This window comes from Mustela nivalis, assembly GCF_964662115.1.
Source record: "Mustela nivalis genome assembly, chromosome: 3".
Lineage (NCBI taxonomy): Eukaryota > Metazoa > Chordata > Mammalia > Carnivora > Mustelidae > Mustela > Mustela nivalis.
Genome location: NC_139022.1, coordinates 93011340 through 93033261, shown reverse-complemented (window position 1 = coordinate 93033261; position 21922 = coordinate 93011340). Strand labels below are relative to the sequence as shown.

The 21922-nt window shown below is 37.4% G+C and overlaps 1 protein-coding gene across 16 annotated transcripts in view; it reads right to left on the bottom strand.

Annotated features, from left to right (window-relative positions):
• The window catches only part of PDE4D (phosphodiesterase 4D), a 1511392-nt gene that overhangs the window by 746957 nt on the left and 742513 nt on the right, over positions 1–21922 (bottom strand). For 2 of the 16 annotated variants that reach the window (XM_082725924.1, XM_082725935.1), the window contains exon 1: positions 2913–5351. The exons of the other annotated variants lie outside the window; for them this stretch is intronic. In XM_082725924.1, the coding sequence (XP_082582050.1) occupies positions 2913–3178 (266 nt within the window). In that variant the 5' untranslated portion in view covers positions 3179–5351. Of the gene's footprint in view, positions 1–2912; positions 5352–21922 lie in introns of those variants that run through there. 16 annotated transcript variants of the gene reach the window in all.

Below are 21922 nucleotides of genomic sequence, written 5' to 3'. Positions count from 1 at the left end.
TCAAATGGGATTTATTTTTTCAACCAGAGGGCAAATTATTTCAAACCAAAGAACAGCTCTCATTCAGTTCTTTCATCAGTATGTACAAATCAAACACTTTCACCTCAATAAACTTAAAAATATTGGAAGGACAGGAATAACAGGCACAGTAACCAACATTCTGAGGTAAACATATAAGGCATGTATTTAAATGGCTCATCATCTAACTTAGGAGGAGCAAAGGATTTGAGTGTGGTAGTGGTAGCAGCAGTTTAGGTAGCAAAAAATGTAAATACATCAAAACAGTTTGGATTTTTTTTTTTAAATTCTGCATAGTGTTTAGTCCAAGTTATGAAAGCACAGGTAGCATAATATTTGGGGTTTTTTTAAGATTTTATTTTATTTATTTTTTGTCAGAGAGAGAGCACAAGTAGGCAGAGAGGCAGGCAGAGGCAGAGCGAGAAACAGGCTCCCCCTGCTGAGCGAGGAGCCCCATGCAGGACTTGATCCCAGGAGCCCAGGATCACGACCCAAGCCAAAGGCAGCCGCTTAACCGACTGAGCCACCCAGGCATCCCTAAAATAATATTTGTTAAAAGATACCTATGGAGGGGCGCCTGGGAAGCTCAGTGGGTTAAGCCACTGCCTTGGCTCGGGTCATGGTCTCAGGGTCCTGGGATCGAGTCCCATATCATATGGGGCTCTCTGCTCAGCAGGGAGCCTGCTTCCCCTCTCTCTCTGCCTGCCTCTCTGCCTACTTGTGATCTCTGTCAAATAAATAAATAAAATCTTAAAAAAAATACCTATGGATATTACAAAAGTCTTGGGGATCATTGAACCAACATGAGGATGTGAGGTACTCTTTCCAACTCCCTTGCTGATGCTTTTAGTTCACAAAAGATAGGAGGATCCTCCTGAGTTACTGAGAATGATATTATGATTTTTATTTTCCATTTCCATTGCTCTTTTGATGCCTCCTTGATCTAGCTGAGACATGATATACCAAAATAAAATACCGTCAGAAAATTGTGCTCTTGGTGTTTCCCCAAACAGCATCAGAAAAGGAAGTGCCAGAAATTTCAGAAGAAAGCCTGTCTTCATGAGATTTCCTGCCTTCCTTACATTACATCTCAACATGTCTAAATAGTTCAGATAACCTTCAGATGAACTCTAGGTTGCTTCACTCAGTTGGAAATCAAGCAACCGAACTGAGGCTTATCTATTCAACAATGAGTACAATTTAGGAAGTATAATTTTTAAAAAGTATCTCAACCAAAAAGGACATTGGATATCAAAATTCTGGTATCTTCATGAACCAGAGTCAGCTTTCCTGCTCTGGCACCCTATTCTGGCCTGGTTCTTTATAAAATATGCATAAAACAAATTCACCCACTATAAAAAAGATAACAATATCCATGCGGAAAATAAATGAGCAGCTTTCCTGCTCTGGTCTGAAGCCATCACTCTCCTCAGAGCATCTCCCAGGGTTTAACTATGTCTTTTACCCCATACTTAACCTCTAATTTTTTCAACAATACCTTATTCAGAGAAAAGTGACTTTTCCAGAATTTCTTTTTAAGCTTGGATAATACATGGTTTTTCTTACCTCCCATATGAGCATTTTATCTAAATAACACAGAAATGCCATCTAGTTAAAATCCTGGAGGAAATAAAAACACTTCTCCAGTGAGAGATCTAGCTATTTGAAATTAAAATTCTAAGGCTGGACATCTCTTTGGGTGGGATATGTATTTCCTTTGTCATCTATTTTCACCTACGATATTAATACAGTCCAGGGTATGGCCATGTTGCCAGTTTAGATTTTGACCCTCTCTACTTCTTGCTGCCTTTTCCCTAGAAGTCTTATTTCTGATTTATTTATTTCTTTGATTTGCTTTGCCATTTCTGGCATGATCTTTGGTTTTCTATGGAAAAATTGTATTGAAAAAATCAATTTCCCAACTACCAGATTCATTATGTTTTGTTTCAGCTGTTTTCTTTCTCATAATATTCATTTTACCAAAATGTGCAGGTAGTGTACAGAACCTACTGCTACCTAAAATAAACCAAATATGTATCACAGACAAACCCCTCCCCCACACACACCATCATAGCTTAGAATTGCCTCTCCTCAGGCAAAACACTATAATGAGCTTAGACAATAGTAAATTTTAATATTTGTTTTTATAAAAGCAGGAAAATATCAGGACTCATCTAAAAAACTAGGTGAAAATATGCATAAAAATTCGCCTATTATAAAAAAAGGTAACAATATTCACAAAGAAAATAAAAATATTGACAAAACACAGAATCCAAAATCAAAGAACACAACAATATTACCAAGTAACAGCCAGAAATTTCCTGCACAGAATTCCTAAACCCTTTCTTCTTTCCATTGGAAAGACATGTTTGAGTTTATAAATACATTAAAGTCAGTAGCAAAGGAGGGGCTTGAGGAGCACACCATTATACACACAGTACACAGTCTCTCCACACACATCTCTGTTCAACTGGGTGTTATGCAGAAAGGAGAACAAACTATGATTTTCCTCCTCTCCTTTCTGGTCCTTTCTTTCCTAGGTAGTTACAGGACCTGGCAGGGATATTAGCTTATGAAATCAAAGAAACACCACCACATCGGTATGGGAGTAAAACTGCATTCTTATTTGACATCTGGAATCCAATTTTCCTGTAGGAACTTGCAATGGGTATTGAACTTTGGGAACCACCCACTTCAAGGATTCCCAGTCTAAAGGATTGCTGCTTTGACTAGGACAACTATGGGATCCCTTGGTAAGGTACAAGACTTCCCATAAATCACAGGTGAGGAATGATGAGAGTCCTCCCTCCCTACCCACACAAGCGAAAGCGGGGGAGGCGCACAGATCACCAGCCGTAACCGCCACCAATTCCGGTCAGCCTCACAAACCTTACCACGTATGTGCCACCGTGAAACGCCGCTGTTTAGGGATGTTGCTGCTGAGAAGCATCCTCCGCAGGAGCCTAGGGGAATTTCTCGGAGAAATCACTGGAGAGAGCTTAGGAGAGACCGATTTCCTGGCTGGCTTGGACTTCTCCTGCTGCAACAGGTTTTCCCGCAAGGATTTCACAAGGTCCTCATTCAGCCAGGGGTTTGGACAATGCGGATTATCCACTTCAGGTACTGTTAAGGTGTCCGGGCTTGTCGTCTGCTGAGCCATTTTCCGGGTCAACTTTGTACAGTTGGCGACAATCCAGGGCAACGTGGTTCCCTGGCGTCTTTCCAGTGGCTGCTTCTCTGAGAGTCCGGGGAAACGTCCAGAGAAGCAGGTCCGATCCAGCTGTTGTTAGTTCATTTGGTCGCCTGCCTCAGTCTCTCCCTGAAGGTGGGGCTGGGTGTAGACGAGAAGAGCGCACTCCTCAGCGGAAGCTTGTTAAGCGTCACCCCTCCTCTGCCGATCAGGGGAATATGGAGGGAAGCCTCTGCGTTAGCCTGGCTTTGTCAGCGCTACAAAGCAGCCTGTTAAACTATTGGAACTAATGCGCTGCAGCTGCTCCAGTGACTTCTGCTTATGTACATAAAAAGTCCTGGGGGGAGGGCTTAACCATCAGATGTCTGCTGCTTGGCTGTTTGGCTAGTCTTTCCATTTGCTTATTCCTGAATCCAAAGGAAAGAAAAACTTTGAACTTGACCTTCCTCTCCTGCAAGGGTTATTTATCTGCCATCAGTCCCCGTTCATAAAAGAAAATTGCTAGTCCTTTGCTTTTTATAAGGGAAGAATAAACAAGCACTAGCTAGATAAGGAGGAATACTTCCCTGTTCGCTAAATTCAATCTGATGCACCTTATAAGACAAATCCCAAGGAAATAAAATGGACTCTTTTTTTTATCTTGTTAGAAACTAAAACAAAAGGTTTTAAAATACCACATATGGAACACATTACAGGTTGCTGTTGTGTTGTACAACCTTGCTAATTATGGCTCTTTCAAAGCATGGAACAGCAGTATTTACATCCAAGAACAGTATTTGTGATCTCTTTGGATTTAAACTGACGACCTTCCAGAGGGGGATACAGTTTTTGTAAGAGTAGTTAAAAATGATTTTGAAGTTTCAATTATTACTGATGGTATACAAAACTTTATATAGTCAACTATAAAAGGGTAAAATAAATCTAGTTTTTCACAGTTATTTCCTTATTTTTCTTTTGATGTAAGATTTTCATTTGTGATCAACATGGTTTCAACACACTCAAAGGAGGTTTAAAATTAAAAAAAAATTCTTGCCTATTTAATTTACTACTGGAAATAAATTTAAAATGTTACAACAATTCAAGTAAGTAGGCAAGTATTATAATAAAGCCTGTTAAATCTCACTATATGGAAAATGGAAATGCAAGCCTTTAACACTGGATTGTAAGGGAATCCAAACCTTTGCATAGAGATATCCCCAGCAGTCTAGGGATGTTACAGAGAGTTCAGGATTGAAATCAAATCACTTTTCTCAGGAACTAAGAATATTTCTTTTGTATTTTAAAAACACAATGGTTTAAGAAGGAATTAAGAAATACATCCAGATAAAACAGAGAACAGAATAATCTGATTCAACTGGAGTCTTTGTGTGTGTGTGTGTTGTTTTTTGGTTTTTGGTTTTTGGTTTTGGTTTCTACGATTGCTATTAGGTCAGTTTTTAAAGTTTTTCCCACCATACTCCCTCCATCGGTATTCCACCTTAAATTTAAATTCTTTGTCTTTAAATTGTTACAGAAAAAGATATGCTGAGGTTCTGTTTACAGGAGCACAGGGTCACCACCTGGTATAACTATAACAATCTAATGAGCCATACGTTCCATGACTTAATCAGAAAATCTGTTCTGCAAATACTCAAATTTTTAAAAATCAAGATGTGATTGTTCTTAAAGAATTTTCACCAGTACAAAAGGTTTCGTCACTGCTAAACTTTACATGGCAAACAACCTTAGTTTAAACAAACTAAAGATGTCAATTTCTTCCTACATGTTAGCACTAAATGAGTATCCAATTTCTGTAAAGTGGGCTGAAGGACTATTGTATTAGGAGTTGTGCAAAACAGGTATGTAATGCTTGCCTTCAAAGAACTCTTACATTAATGGAAAAGACTGGACAATACTCAGGAGAAGGCACCAGAACATGTAGTAATAATTATCCGGTACAGAAAAATAAAATGAAAAATGTATGCATAACTGATGAGGAAATGTTAAGGTGGAGTAAAGCTTGCAGATGGAGGATCAAAAATTAGTGGAAAGGGGGCGCCTGGGTGGCTCAGTGGGTTAAAGTCTCTGCCTTCGGCTCAGGTCATGATCCCAGGGTCCTGGGATCCAGCCCCGCATCGGGCTCTCTGCTCAGCAGGAAGCCTGCTTCCCTTCCTCTCTTTCTGCCTGCCTTTCTGCCTACTTGTGATCTGTCAAATAAATAAATAAAAATCTTTAAAAAAAAAATTAGTGGAAAGGAAGATGACAAAGAAGTGCCTTCCAGGATAAGGAACTAGAATGTGCAAATGCAGTAAAGAAGAAATAAGCAAGTCTGTTTGAAGAAAAAATAAAAAACTAAAGCCCAGTAGTCAATAGATATAAAACTTATTCAGGTTTGTAGAAATGAAAGAATTCAGATAGCAGAATAAAGTGAGGGGGGGGGGGGGAACACACTAAACAACAAGTAGCAAGTTCATATGCCCAGCCCTCAAAATATTAGAAAAATGTCCCACTGTCTAAAAACAGTTCTAATCAGCAAACATCTGTGGGCATTTATTTTGTGCTAGATATTATATGAAATGGTCTAGGATATTTAAAGATTAGCTAGATGTTGTCCACTTTGTCTGGGCATTTATTATCCTGTAAATTAACTGCAAAACAATTCACATGTCAAAGTATAGCCCAAGTACCTAATGAAAGCCGGGAAGCTGAAGATACTTAATGTCTGGTTTTAAGTAGAGAAACATGATTCTCAATGACCAAATAAAGGAATCTGTAAGACTAAGAATACTATAGGCCATACAATGGAAAATTCATTGAGTTCAGGATATTCTAGGTTCTAGTTCTTCCTTTCAGTAACTTCATTTAAAAGGAGTAAAATATTTACAAGTTAGTCTTCTCATAAGTGGCATGTCATGTAGATGCTCAGAGATTAGGTACTCTGTTGATGAGAATAACTAAGCTAAAATGGAAGATATAATAATATTCTATTGAAAATTCATTGAGGATTGTGGTAAATGAGTTCTAAAACTGAGCAAAGGCATTCTGCAAATTTCCCATTGCTTTAGTGCTTATTAAAGGACTCCACCATAGACATAGAATTAGCTGCCCTTCTTCTACACGTTTCCCTATCCTATCATTATTTGATTAATATCCCAATATCTAAAAAAAAAAAAAAAAAAAAAAATCCCAATATCTACAATTACTCTCCTGAATTCCCAAAATGATATATGGCATTCACACAGCTTTTTGAAAATAAAATTAATTTTGTTTTGAGAATTCTTTGCCATGTTCCCTTCAAATAATTTGGAAAACCCCATAGCATTTCAAAATCATGCTTGAAAAATCACTGCCTTAGGATATACAAATTGTAAAGTTCTGAAGATATCCAAAGATGGGTGAGGTTTGGATAAACTGGTGATTTTCTTTGTAATAATGCAGAGGGTCAAGGGAACTCTTTCAACAGGAATACGAAACAGTTTGCCTTCCTTTCTTTTCCTTTATAACAAAATCTCTTTAAAATTAGCTGCCAGAAACTTTTTTGAAAAACACAGTACTGAAAATGACAACCAAATAAGGCCTTTGGTTTTAACAAGTGGAAATTTGAAAGTGGGCGAAATGTTTTGACAAAAGTCACCCACGCCTAGAACAGCAGATAACATCTCTTAATTTCATAAAGGTTTTCCTAAATATCTTAATTTATGGATTTTCTAAATTTGCTTGTTTAGATTATTTGGATCTTCGATAATATTTATTTAATTAATTATTCACAGGCAGCAAAACAAATAAGAAATAAGATTTGTACAGGTTCTGGAACAAGGATTGAAAACTGTGCTCTTGTCTAGGTAAGATATAAGCAAGGCTGGATTTCCCATAATTTAAAAGGAGCAATAGTGCAGCTAATACAAAAGGATGGATAAATTAAAGTGATTTATAGGTGACTATAGAATGCATTGCATGCTTCTGCCAACTGTGTTTTTTAATATTTTATCCATTTATTTGACAGAGTGAGAGAGCAAAAGCAGGCAGAGCAGCAGGGAGAAGCAGGCTCCCCACCAAGCAGGAGCCCAATGCGGGGTTCCATCCCAGGACCCCGGGGTTATGACCAAAACCCAAGGCAGCTGTCCAACCCACTGAGCCACCTAGGCTCTCCTGCCAACTGTGTTTTAATTAGGTAAACAGTGTGTTAAAATGAGACTGCTTTTTAACCTGCCCATAGGATATAGTCTGTGGAAATGATCTGATAGTGGGAAAGTTTTTATTATCTAGTAGTTGAGAAGAGTGTGTTTGGAACCAAAAAGCTTGTTTTGAATTCCAGCTATGATACTTACTGTTACTTGAATTCTGTGGATCAGTTCCTCATCTGGGAAACTGAATTATAATAACAGCTATTGCATAAGAATGCTTCAAAAATTAAGTATGTTAATACCCTTGATATAATGAGTTTAGAAGAATGCTTGTATACAGTAAACACCCAATAAATGCCACCTGCCACTAGATGATAGCAGGAACTTAAAAAATTTACACTCAGTAGATATCACCTCTGTGCCAGGCACTTTGCATAATGTATTTCATTAAATTCTTGCAATAACTCTAAGTGTATTATTTCATTACCACTATTTTATAGATGAGAGCATAAGGAGGTTAAATGACTTGCCCGAAATTGGGGCCTGTGGGTGGCTCAGTCAGTTAGGTGTCCCGACTCTTGATTTTGGCTCAGGTCATGATCTCAGTTTCATGATTTCAGGGTCCTGAGATCAAGCCTAGTGTCAGGCTACCCACTCGGCAGGGAGTCTGCTTCTCTCACTCACTCTCTCCCTCTGCCCCTCCCCCTGTTCATGCATTCTCTTTGTCTTTAAAATAAATAAATAATTTTTTTTAAAAATTTAACTTGCCCAAAGCCATATAGTTCAACAGTGTCAAACCAAGACTTCATTGTCTATGAAGTACCAGGGCCTCCTATTTCAACTCTACACTAAATCACCCCCCAAAAGGAAGTTGATCCAATACTTAAAATCAATGCCGGATCTTTTTACTAAAAAAAATAGTAGAGATTTGAGTGCGCTGAGCCTTTCATCTAGTTAACACTAACTTCTGCCCTTTGCTCCACTCAGGACATACACCATGGCAACCTGTGGAGCCTGCCAAGTCATGAAATTCTTACAAAGGCATGGTATTCTAGTAAGGGCAGCTCGAGGTGGAATTCCTGAGTGTTTTTTCATCTATATGTCTGTACTTCTTTGACACAAAGCCATTTTTATTAAACTCCATGGTAGTTTTCCAGTTTGCAAAAGCATATATTCTCAAATTATTTCATTTTAAATTTTCATTCTGATCATTTTTCATTTAGAATTTATATAATTACAAATTCTGATAATAAAATTATATGATCCCTACACTGAAAAGCACATCTGGATGTTGTGGAACAGGGCTTTTTAAATCATCATCATCATCACTAAATTTTTACCAGATTCTGGGCTGGTTGGCAGAGATTAAAAATAGTAAAATATTTACTTGAAAATAGGAGATACACACAACCCTCCAACAAATAAATTAAAGGATATCAAATTAATAACAGAAAAAACAATCAGTGCCTCAAGGGTTGAGGAATAACTAATATATATGTTTCTTGACCATGTAACTTGAAGAAGCAGTGGGAGTTGAATTTGAAAGAAGGTATGTATGGAAGAATCATTATAAGACAGTTTGGAGGAGTAGATTATCATGCAGATGAAAGAAATGTTGGATTTTTAGACTCTTCCCTATGGAATAGTTAGTAAAATTTACTTGGGATATAAACAAATAATAGATTTAAATTAAGATTAATTTAGTGGCAATGTGTACTATAATTTGGGGGGGACGTGTAAAGGCTGTTTGTTTAATAGTTCCAACTCAATATACATCTGTATAGAAATGGAAAGAAAGGGGCTAATGACCCAATGTTTGGAAGGATTTGTTCACTGACTATGAGCATTCAAGCCAATAGGGAACTCAAAAATAGACTGGTCATTTCTTAACCTAATCAATTATACTTTCCATCTAATTAAGTATGGTTCACCAAATTAATTATCAAAAGGCTACTAACGTAAAAAAAATCTAGGGTTTATTAAACACAAGAAGTATATCTATCTTGATTTATAGTCGAGCTATATTTTGAGCATACAACATGAGGTTCCCAACTCAATTTAATAAAAATATTAAATGAGTATTTTTCATGGATTAAATCTAGTTAAGCATATTTTTTCTCCTAGATTAGATTAAATGTTAGAGATACTTCTACTGAAATAGTAAACCAGTATTTCATTTAAAAGAAAAATTATTTTATAGGGTACAAATTATACTAGCAACATTAGCACAGCATATTTATTTTATTTCTTTTTTTTTAAGATTTTATTTATTTGATAGAGATTACAAGTAGTCAGAGAGGCAGGCAGAGAGAGAGAGGGGAGGAAGCAGGCTCCCCACTTAGCAGAGAGCCCCATGCAGGGCTCGATCCCAGAACCCTGAGACCAGGACCTGAGCTGAAGGCAGAGGCTTCAACCCACTGAGCCACCCAGGCGCCCCTATTTATTTCTGACAAAATAGTTGTACTATAATTTTTGTAACACTTTTCTTTCCTCCTGATCAAGTCACTTATAAAAGCTGCCAATTCTGGAATAGAATTATTCCTGGTTAGTATGCTAAAATGATACACTAGAATACCATCTCTAAATAATAGCCAAACTTGAGTAAAGGCTATAGGTTTTGATGGCCACTAAGATTTTAACACATTATAACATCCTGTATTTCTGGGTCTTTTTTCAGTGGACAGACTCCAGCATTTTGCCTTCAACTTGCCGACAAAAAATCCCTATATTCTACTATATCTGTAGTAGACCATCCCCTAGCATACTGAATGACTGAAAAAGTCAGTAGCTATAAGTGAAGAACATATATCCCCTTAGCTTAAGCACTCTGCATCATGACCTAATTTGGCCTTCACAATCGAGCCACTGAGGTAGGTACTATTACCCCCATTTTAAAGTTGAGAAAACTCTGGCATGGAAGTTAGACAACTTCCTTATAGGCATACTCAACACTCAGTAGGTTAAAGAGTTGAGATGTTAAACCAGACAATCCTAGTCCAGAGACTATGCTTATAAACCACTGCTCTATAATGCCTTTGCATTTAAAAAATAAAAAGTCAACCAAATTAATAAAGGTACTCTAAGCAAAATTTATTCGTATAACTTGACATCTACAAACCTAATCTCACTACAAAATATGTTTCAACAATTTTAGAAGTGAAATGTTTCCAAAAAACTAACCAACGTCCAACAGCAATAGTATTTTTGAGACTCTGACAGGTATTTCTTTGCAATCAGATCTCCAAACTCCCCAAAACTGTTCATTGTATCAGGAAAAGAAAGTGAATGCACAAAATAACTTGGGTAGACTTTCCGAGTCTTTTGCTGTTTTTGTCCACATAGCAGACATGTTAGTGAACAAAATCCAACATGTATCCCAAATTCAGAGTAATATCATATAGTAGTAGTCTATTCAAACTTTGGACATCAAGGAGCACATTTTCCCATCTCCTTTGTATTCTCTCTATCCATCCCCCACTGGCCCCATAGCATAATATGACTGGAAAGCTTCCCTCTCACCTTGACACATAATATCTGTTTCAGTCATTCTCTTTTTTGGATAGGGTTTTTATAAGACAAAATAGTATATTTCACCAAAAGCATCCATAATTCTGGAGTTTATAATTGTAGTTGGCAATTTACTTTCTAAAGCTTAACATACTTAGACAATTATTCCTCATAAGCCAATCGTATCTTTAGGGTGATACGTTTCATATCTAACCTTTCCCAACTTGGTCATTTATGTAGGATGTTTTACAGAAGGTATTACAGAAACTGTAGTTTTATTCCCAATTTTGTAATTAACTAGCTAATTCACCTTAAATAATTTCATTCAGTTTCTGTGGAACTCCGTTTTCTAGTTAAAAGTCCTGTAACTTTCCTAGGGTTAACTTAAAAAAAAAAAGAAGAAGAAGGAGGAGGAGGAGGAAAGAAAACCCAGATGTGTTGTTGATTTCAAGTTTTAGCTGCCATTTAAGAAAAATTGTTATCCCAAGTGCATCCCAAGGCAGTATGCTCTCCTCCATTTGCCATGTAGTAACAGTATGTTTCCCAGATAATGCTTTAAAAAGAGAAACAGAAAAGATATATTCAATGTTTAAGAAAATAAGAGGGGACTGCACTAACAAGGTGCCTGACTAATGCTTTTATGGCCCTGAAACTTGTGAAAATTCCTTCCCTAACTAGGTAACAAAATTTATTCTGACATCTGAGTCACAGCTTGAGAGACAGAGTGGGAGAGCAATGCCTAAGTTAATTGAATATTTTGAATCAAATTGTTTTACTTCTAAAATAATGAAACTACAGAGCCACATATACATATTAAGTGTTATATAATAAGTCAAACTTTCTAACGTTTCAGGACCTAACTTATTATTGAATAAAAGAGAAACTTATGTATTCATTTTTCATAAAGTGTGCCCCACCAAAGACTAGTTTTGCCCAAATTTAATGAGCACTGAATGGGCAAAAAAACCATTTTGTGAATTTAAAAAAGGGGGGGGCAGCATTGAATTCAGTTAAACAGGTTTCCTTATAGTAAGATCTCTTAGTCCTTTAATATGCTACTGTGATTTATGAACGCCAACTTGGTTGGCTCTGAATCCACCTGCATCTTCCAGCATGTTCAGAGATGGTTATTCTCAGAACCCGTACCTGGCCTTACTACAAACATCCCTCTGAACATAGCTAATAGATAATATGAACCTTCCCGGGCTTCTGGTATGCTTCTGGTATTTCCTTCTTCTGAACTGCAGTCAAACACAATGCTTTGACTGAACCAGGAGTAGTCCAGGTACTGCCTCATTCCAGTCCCTCTAGACCCTGGGTTATTGTTGTGCTCTTGGACTGAGGTTAAGTCTAAGTCTTCCTTCCTTTTTAATTGGTATTCCTCCCTTAGTAAAAGGCAAAACTTTAGCAGAGGCTATGAAATAACTGAGCTGTAGGTCAAAATGACAACTTTGTTGATAGCATGCTAGTTAGAAGGCTGTGAAGAGGCTAAGGGGCCAAAGAAAGACTGGTCTACAAGCCACTGTTGGTGAGAAGGTGTGCAAAGGCAACCGAAGGCCAAACAAATGCTTTTCAAGCTTTAAATTACTTAATAATCATGTGGCAACCATGCCAAAGATAGATTCTGATTCAGTAAGTCTGGGGTGGGGCTAGAGTTTGGATTTCCAAAGCTCCCAGGTGAAGCTACTCCTGGTCCATGGAGGCCTCCTTAAGTCTTTAGGGACAAGAGGAAGTAGAGATTGATGGAATTGAAGTCTAGCAAACGAAGGTATTAACCCAGGAGATGCTATTTCCAATTTTAATCCAGCCATTTGTGTAGTGCTTACACTGGTTGTGGATTTTTTTTTAAGAAAGGTATTTTTACTTTTTAAGTAAACTCTATCCCCAACATGAGACTCAAAAGATCAAATGTCACATGCCCTACTGATGGAGTCTGACAAGTGCTCTGGTTGTTAATATTTTAATAAATAAAGGATTTTTAAAAATAAACACTATTCCATAACAATACCATAAGCTGGGGTGCCTGAGTGGCTCAGTGGGTTAAGCCTCTGCGTTTCAGGTCAAGATCCCAGGGTCCTGGGATCGAGCCCTCGATTGGGCTCTCTGCTCAGCAGGGAGCCTGCTTCCCCCGTCTCTCTCTGGCTGCCTCTCTGCCTACTCGTGATCTCAGTCTGTTAAATAAATAAATCAAATCTTTAAAAAAAATACCATGAACTATTTTTCCCCCAAAGGAGCACAAACACTATTAAAGACTAAATTCTAAAAGGGAATTTTGCTATATTGGAGCCACACTTTTAAGACAAGGCAAAAAAAGACTTAATAGAAGTTGAAAAACAAACTCCTGCAAGTGTGGTGAAATTCTTTGCATGTTTCTACATTACTAATTAAAACTAAAAGGCAAACCTTATTTAAGACTTCTAGATTATTTCCAGGATGTATTTTAATTAATTTGAAAGCATTTAATTGGACAAAATACTACATGTTACGTTCCATGGATATAAGGGAGATGCTGATCTTTGTGTATCTGAGGACACCATATTCATTCTTTTCTATGTTTACAGTTAGCTGTGACTTTCAGTCAAGTCTTCTGCGTATACAGCATTTGTCAAGAACACTCATAATCAAGATTTACCCACACCCAACTGACCTCTCTATTTATCATCTAAACAGTTAAAGGAGAATGTGTTTTTGCTTCCATCAACCCAGTACACCTAACCCTATATTAAGTCTATGTATAACTGTATAAACAAGTATGAGCTTTTCTTTCTGGTGCTTTTGAAGAACTTATTCTGACCTGTAAGTGCTCAAATTATGCTAAATTAATTAAATAATTATAAATTATTAGTGCTAAATAATGAAGACTAACCTGAGTTTTCTCCAAAATTATTATTTTTCAGACCTAATAAAATAAATGTGAATACATATTATTACACTAACAATAACAAAAATATGAATTCTAGATGGTTTAATAAATACTGTATATTTTGTAATTTTATAAACATTGTATAAAGCCAGACAGTAATTATTTAACCCATGATGAAGGAAAAATAATGCCTGACAAAGAAATCCTTGTGCTATGCCCATGGCAAATCCACTTCATTCTGAGCCACAGTTGTCTTGTGATCCTTGTATATTAAATACCTAGAATATAGTGTGTTCAGCAGACAGATGTTAAAGGAAGGGAAAAAAGGAGTCAATGGTTTGTGTAGTTTGTTTTAATATTTGTTGTGAGCTTTTAGATAGCTAGGCTAAAAGGATGGCATGTCCCTATCCATTTACACTGATCTACCCACTAAAAGTTTAAAATGTTTTAGAAATCCTATAGTTAGACAAGCTTCCAATTTTACAAATGCATTATCTATTCTCACTGCAAAACACTTTAAAGTTACCCAGAAATCTAAAGGTCTTATAAACCACCATCCTCAAACTCGGCCCTTAGCATAGGGAACCCTGTGATCAGTTGTGTCTCTTTCTAGCCTCTGCTGTCCATTATAGGAAACACTAGTCCCATGTGGCTATTTAGTACTTGAAATGTGGCCAATGCAACTGAGTAACACAATTTTTATTTTTTAAATTTTTATTAATTGAAATTTAAATAGTCTTTTCCAGCTAACGTCTACCATACTAGACAGCAATATTCTAGACCTCCATGTGATTTCACAAATAATTATGTGCCCAGAGGAATGTATACCACTGTTTTCTGAGGCTTTTGTTTTTGAGCACTGTGCCATGCTTAATGATCATTCTCATCATTTAGCAACTTTTTTTTTTCTTCAACAAAGATCTTCCCCGTTATCTTTAGCTGAGGCACAGTATTCCATAGCATGGCCATTTCTCAGCTCTGTTCACTGTTTCCATGTTGATGGGCATTCAGGTATTCAGTTGTTCACTATCACGTACAAAGAACTGCCTTGCAACCTCCTCATTGGGCACACATCCCAGGAATTTTTTTTTTAAATAATAGATACATAAAAGCAGGATTCTCAAATGATAAGGTATAAGCATTTTTCATTTTAATAGAACTGCCAAATTGTTCTTCTAAGTGGTTGATTCAATTTATACTCCCACCAACAGTGTTTGAGTTCCCACATTTTTTTCCTTAAACAGGATTATGCTGCCATCAATTTCTTTGCACTAGCTGTCAGACCCTTTTTTAATTCCCTCAAGAATATCTTCTATTTTTTTTTAGGGTGGAAGGAACTAACAAGAGCATCAATGGCCACCATTAAAATTCACAGAAGTTGGAAAATATATTTCACTTTCTTTCCAAGTCTGTGTTCAATGTTTGCTCTTGGACAATTCTAGTTGACCAAGCATTTCCCTGGAGTGTCTCTAATATGACAATATCTACACATTATAGAAGACTTTTTCAAAAGAAAAAGCATTAGCTTTCTCTCTCAGTAATGCTCTGGCACTACTCAGTGAAATATGTTTTAAATTGCTTTTCCTATAATAAAGACAGATTGTGTTGTGCATTTATCCTTCTTGCCTAGACCCTATTTTATACAACAGCATGGAATTTTCCAATGCATGACCAGGACTCCATTACTATTTTGTGGAATTTTTGTCTTTCAGCAAAATTAAGTCTAGATAAGGACTGAATTTGTAAATTCACTGGATCCTGGTCTGACAGCAGCATCCTTAGGTAAATTGTTTTGTGCAATCGAAAGAGCACTTGACCAGGACTCCAGTCCTAACTCTATTACTATTACTTGTCCTAACACCTGAAGCAGGCCCCCTACTGTCTAGGTCTCAGTTTCCTTATCTCAATATTATATTGATGAAAAAGATGACCACAGAAGTCCCCTTCACTGATAAAAGTCTTATTCCTAAGAACAGATCACCCCCAAAATGTTAAATATTAGTTGTAAAGATTGTGGTATTATTTGGATAAAGAGAAAGAAGTCATCAGAATGGTTTTATGTAAAATCATTAGACGCTTATTAATATGTGAGGCCAAGCATGTATGTTCGGCAAGAATACACAATGTGTATGTTTTTCTACCTATCTGGGATGTGCATTGCATGCCATCCTACTCATTCTCCAAAAGTAAGGGCCACGTGCTTAGGAAAGATTTAGGAATCACAGAGAGAAGCAGAGATACTGACCACTTGGAGCAATGTTTTACAGCGTTATATTCAAAAGACAGAACAGAAGAAGATTTATAAAAGTTAGGAGATTTTCATGCTAATCCCTTGCAAACTCTTGAGTAAATTATTCCAGTAATTAACTATGAAACTTCTATGATGCAAGTAATAACATACGGGATTCCAATTAAATTATTTAAAATATGTATCATTTCCTTTCCAGAGTAGGTGATCATGAGGCTAATAGATGAGGGAATGAGGATCTGTGTCATATTGTACCTGGTTTTCACATTTGACAAGTTCAGGATATACTTGTAGGCACAATGGAGCAAAGTGGGCTAAGTGGATGGGTACATGGGGTCCTAAAATGTTGGACAATAGTCCCCAAAAGATGTGGAGTAATAGAGTCCACATAATCCTGAAGAGCAAACACTGCCATCACATGCAGTGTTTAAACATTTTAAGATACAGACTTTGTGATATATATTTCATGATTACCATATCTGACTCTAACACAAATCTGGAAGGATGGCTCAAGTAATAGGTTAGCAGTTTCCCAAACAAGACTGATCATTAAAATTTTCTAGGGGAAATGTTAAATAACAGAACCCAACCTACAACTACTGAATTAGAACCAACAGCACTAGGGCCAGGAAAATTCCTCCAGTGAGTCTAATAATCAGTCAAGTTTGAAAGTTACTACCCTAGATGATAAAATCAAACCCCAAGAATAAATATGTTTTAAAACTTAAATATTTTTTTAAAAGAAAAGAAGAAAGAAAATCTTCATAGAGTAGAAGAGCAGATCGAATATTAAAATTAATGTGGAAAAATGTAAAATCTTGTAGCTCAAGTAAAAATGTCAATTGAGATTTATGGATATTAGATTTAACAGATCTAACAGAATCAACAGAAAACAGTGATGTCATCAAAATCTGCATTTGCAAAAGCAGATTATGGAAAGGGCAATGGTCAGGTCAGGTCTGCAGCACGTGGATTTGTGGCACAGATGGGCCCTGCACAGTCCCAGAGAAAGACATTCACAAGTTCACATCAAAGTAGTAAAAACCTACCATGTTCTGACCAAACTGGGAAACTCTTGTCACTCTTAGGGGCCACTATTTTAACGAGTGTTTATTTTTAAAATGACATATATCCTAAATTTACACTAAGTACAAATATCATAAAAGTATAGCTTGATTTTTTTAATATACATACATATGTAACCAACATCCAGATCAAGATATAGAATGTGCTTTTCTCTTTTGCCTGAGAAAAGCACATTCTATATCTGTATTTTTTTTTTTAAAGATTTTATTTATTTATTTGACAGAGAGAAATTACAAGTACACTGAGAGGCAGGCAGAGAGAGAGAGAGAAGGAAGCAGGCTCCCTGCTGAGCAGAGAGCCCGATGCGGGACTCGATCCCAGGACCCTGAGATCATGACCTGAGCCGAAGGCAGCGGATTAACCCACTGAGCCACCCAGGCACCCTCTATATCTGTATTAACAGTTTTCTCCACTACTTTCTTACGTGTAGGCTTAAGTCAAGAAAACCATCAGTCCCTGATTTGAGCATTTGCTGATTTCCTTGATATAAATACCCCTATAGTCCATTTCAAGCTACCAACATGACATCACCGAACAGAGTTGGGAAGAAAAGTATAGTAGTTCACCACTATATAGTGTTTTCACCATACAGATACAACAGACAAATAAGCTCAAGAGCACAGACAATAATAAAATGTAGTGAAATAATTAGGACCGATGAGTTTGTGACTGTATTACCTTTGTTTTTAATATAATTTACTTTATTGAAGGTTTATGTAATTTAATTTTAAACAATGACATATTTAAGTTAGCTAACCAAATTCATGAACATTTAAAAATTAGTGATTATGAGCCAGTATAGGCAGACCCTAGAACACTGATGTTTACTGGCCATTTGGATAACCCTTAACTTGAAATGTCTGTTTTTTTGTGGTTTTCTACAATTGGGTTGTTTTGTTGATTTGTAAAAGTTCTCCATAGCTTTCAGATACAAGGCCTTTATCTGATATATACCGTCATAATCATTCTTAAGCCTAAGTCCCACTTTTTCAGAGAGAACTTGTCAAACCCAGTATTTTGTGTGGTAAAATAAGGCCTGAAGGGGGATATGGACATCTAAAGATTATCATGAGCTCCTGCACTTAAGCCACATACTGCTTATGTTATATGGGAAAACTTCTCAGAGAAGGCTCATCATTAATTTTTGGCATGTTTCATTATTTCACAAGCATATAAATGACCTACTCTAGTGATTACCAACCACCCACCCACCTACAGTGGGAACACCTATAAATACGGAATCATATTGTCTTGAGACTGTAAAGGAAATTAAAGACATACTGTACTTTGTCTCTTTCACCTCATCATTATATGTTGAATGCATAATCCATGTAGCACCCTTTCTACCAAAGTGCTACAATCAATCTATGCATTCATTTAAGAACTGGTGAATTATTAACAATTTTATTGTAACAATCATTGAGAATTTTGTGACAGTGATATGCAGTAATTAAAACCAGAAATAAAAGACAACGAAATTTAAATCCAAGTTACCTAATTAAGGTTATGACCCAGCATCTCCTTTTTGTTCCACGGGTTTATACTGGCCCCCTTCACCCCAGGCAAGTCTTCTAATACTTTGGGACTTTCCCTATTCCTACTTTCCTTCTTTCCCCAACTTCCCCTTGTTTCACGATCCTTTCCAAACTATCTTAACACCTAGATGACAGTACAAATGTGTTAATGCATTACCGCATTAGAAGTAATATAATTCATATTAACCAGGAACTGCTAGAAACAATGCCCAAACCTATGCCCATTGGATAAAAAACAATGAAGAGAAACTCGGACACCAGAAGGGACCTAATTTTGGTAGATCTCAAACTACAGAATTGCAGTTCTTAACCTTAATTGCATCTGGAGAATTTTATCAATTTCAGTTGGTGTCCAGGCCATGCTCCAAACCAAATAAGCAAGGATCTCAGAGTGTTGGACCCAGTATCAGCATTTTTTTCAAAGCAGAGATGATTTCAATACACAGCCAAGTTTAAGAGTAAGCCCAGTTTGAGAAATACTGACATAAAACAGCATCTAGGGGTGCCTGGGTGGCTCTGTGGGTTAAAGCCTCTGCCTTCAGCTCAGGTCATGATCCCGGGGTCCTGGGATCGAGCCCCACGTAGGGCTCTCTCTCTGCTCGACAGGGAGCCTGCTTCCCTTCCTCTCTCTCTACCTGCCTCTCTGCCTACTTGTGATCTCTGTCTGTCAAATAAATAAATAAAATCTTAAAAAACAAAAAACAAAAAACCAGCATCTACATCTATAAATCAAGGTCCTTCATTTTACGCAGTCCTGAGTACAAGCACCTCTACCTCTATTTTCTACCTCTGTGAGGAAGCACTACCATTAATCAAAGACGGGTTAGGTCATCCTTTTCTTCCCTGGGTTACATACTCTTAGCTCTTCTGTCTTCTCTGTTCTAAGTCTTCCTCGGTTAAGCGCCTATGCCAATTCTTTTTTCTTTTTTTTTTTAATATTTTATTTATTTATTTGACAGAGATCACAAGTAGGCAGAGAGGCAGGCAGATAGAGAGGAGGAGGCAGGTTCCCCACCGAGCAGAGACCCCCAACCTGGGGCTTGATCCCAGGACCCCGGGACCATGACCCGAGCCGAAGGCAGAGGCTTTAACCCACTGAGCCACCCAGGTGCCCCACCTATGCCAATTCTTAAGTCATTGTCATGTTTGAGTATAAAAATTCATTTTATATGAAAGGGAAGACACCAGTTTCTGACTAAATTGGAGCAGGATGAAGTTTTACATGTGTGTTTACAAAATACAGTTTGATATATGGCCTACAAACCATTTAAAAACTTTTTCTTGGGGGCGCCTGGGTGGCTCCGTGGGTTAAAGCCTCTGCCTTCAGCTCAGATCATGATTCCAGGGTCCTGGGATCGAGCCCCGCATCAGGCTCTCTGCTTGGCAGGGAGCCTGCTTCCTCCTCTCTCTCTCTGCCTGCCTCTCTGCCTACTTTTGGTCTCTGTCTATCAAATAAATAAATAAAATCTTAAAAAAAAAAACAAAACCAACTTTTTTCTTGACATTGTGTGTTACATATCAAAAAGTGTGAAGGAACTTGTCTGAGCTCACAGAGGAACTAACCTAGTATTGAAACAGAATGAATATAAATCAGAGATAAGTAACAGCAAACTAGGGTAGGAGAAAGGGTTTCCCTCCCACAGACCACACCTCTCCAGAACAAGGAAGTATATTGTCATGATTGCCAGAAGCAACTTCCAAAATTAAAAAGTAAATAAGCAGATAAATACATTTTAAAAAAGGAATTGTTCCTCTTAAAAAAATTTATACTTGTAAATCAAAGTCTTAGATTCAGAACCAAAGATCAAAGTCAATACAAATGATATTTTAAATGTGCAGAAGGAAGTTCCAGATCCCCTCAGTTCTGACTAAAAGAAGAGTAGAGAGTAAAAGCTTACAGGCCCTAACAGAGGGATATAATGAAGGGCATGGCACAGGATGGGTTAAAACATGCATTTTAAAAATCCGTATAGTAGTAAACCAGGTGTCACCTTTTTCATCTATATGCTAATTTGTTTTAATGTTAATACTTTATAACATACTTGAGTTGTTATTAACATTGGGGACTAAGCAATATTTGAGAGAAGCCTATTTCAAAGAACAAATATTTTACAACCTCAGTCACTGAAAATTTAAAACTATACACATTCCATTTTTCTAGTACCAAATTAATGTCTTAAACTAAACCTACTTTAAAATGGACACACCATTTTGGAAAACTTTGTTGACTACAAAGATATTCTTGTCTCAAACACTGGCATGATAGCCACGGTTCGCAATACCATGTACAAATATATGAGTTTGTATTTAAACCCCACTCTTACTTCATAAGCACAATCGGCAGTGTGTTTGAGAACCTACGGTTCAGGAGATGGAAAGACGGCATATAATCCCACAGTTCAAGTATATTTCATTTTCATTTGTGACCACAGCAAATGTCTCCTTCTAGGAAATTGTTCCTAAGGATTAGCACTTCATTCACTGATTCACTCACTCAAGCGCTCGGCTAGCATTTATTCAGCACCTGCTAAGGGCCAAGTTTGGATGATATGTGTTTGGACAAGATCTTGGACCTTTTCTTTCCCAGTCTCCAGAAGGGACTCTGACTCACTACATTTCGGCCAAGGATGGTGAGCTACTCATTTATCCTTTCACTTTCTTGGTGTTCTTTTACGAGGATGAGGATGAGGAAAGTGCTGCTACTTTTCATGCTCAGTAAACAGACAGGTGGCTGATTTTTTTTTTTTTTTAAGATTTTATTTATTTATTTGACAGAGAGAGATCACAAGTAGGTAGAGAGGCAGGCAGAGAGAGAGAGAGAGAGGGAAGCAGGCTCCCCGCTGAGCAGAGAGCCCGATGCAGGACTCGATTCCAGGACCCTGAGATCATGACCTTAGTGGAAGGCAGCGGCTTAACCCACTGAGCCACCCAGGCGCCCCCAAGTGGCTGATTTAAGAACCAGCTTTAGACAAAATAGTTTGCAACAGCAGTTATGGGAAAGGTCAACACAACTAGCTTGTACAGGTCTCTTTATTTTTTTGAAGATTTTTATTTATACATTTATTTGACAGAGAGGGCACACACGTGTGAGTGAGCATGAGCACAAGCAGGGGCAGAAGCACACAAAGGGAAAGGGAGAGGTGGGCTCTCCGCGGAGGAGAGAGCCAGATGCTGGCCTTGGCCCCAGAACCTGGAAATCATGACCTGAGCTGAAGGAAGACATTTAACTGACTGAGCCACCCAGGTGCCCCCTGGTATTTTCTTTTTTTAAAATTCGATATGGGCTTTCTGATAAAGCTATTTTTTAAAATTGTTATCATGTACTTAATAAAGGGTATTGCCAGATTTTTGCAGTTTCTACTCTAACATTTT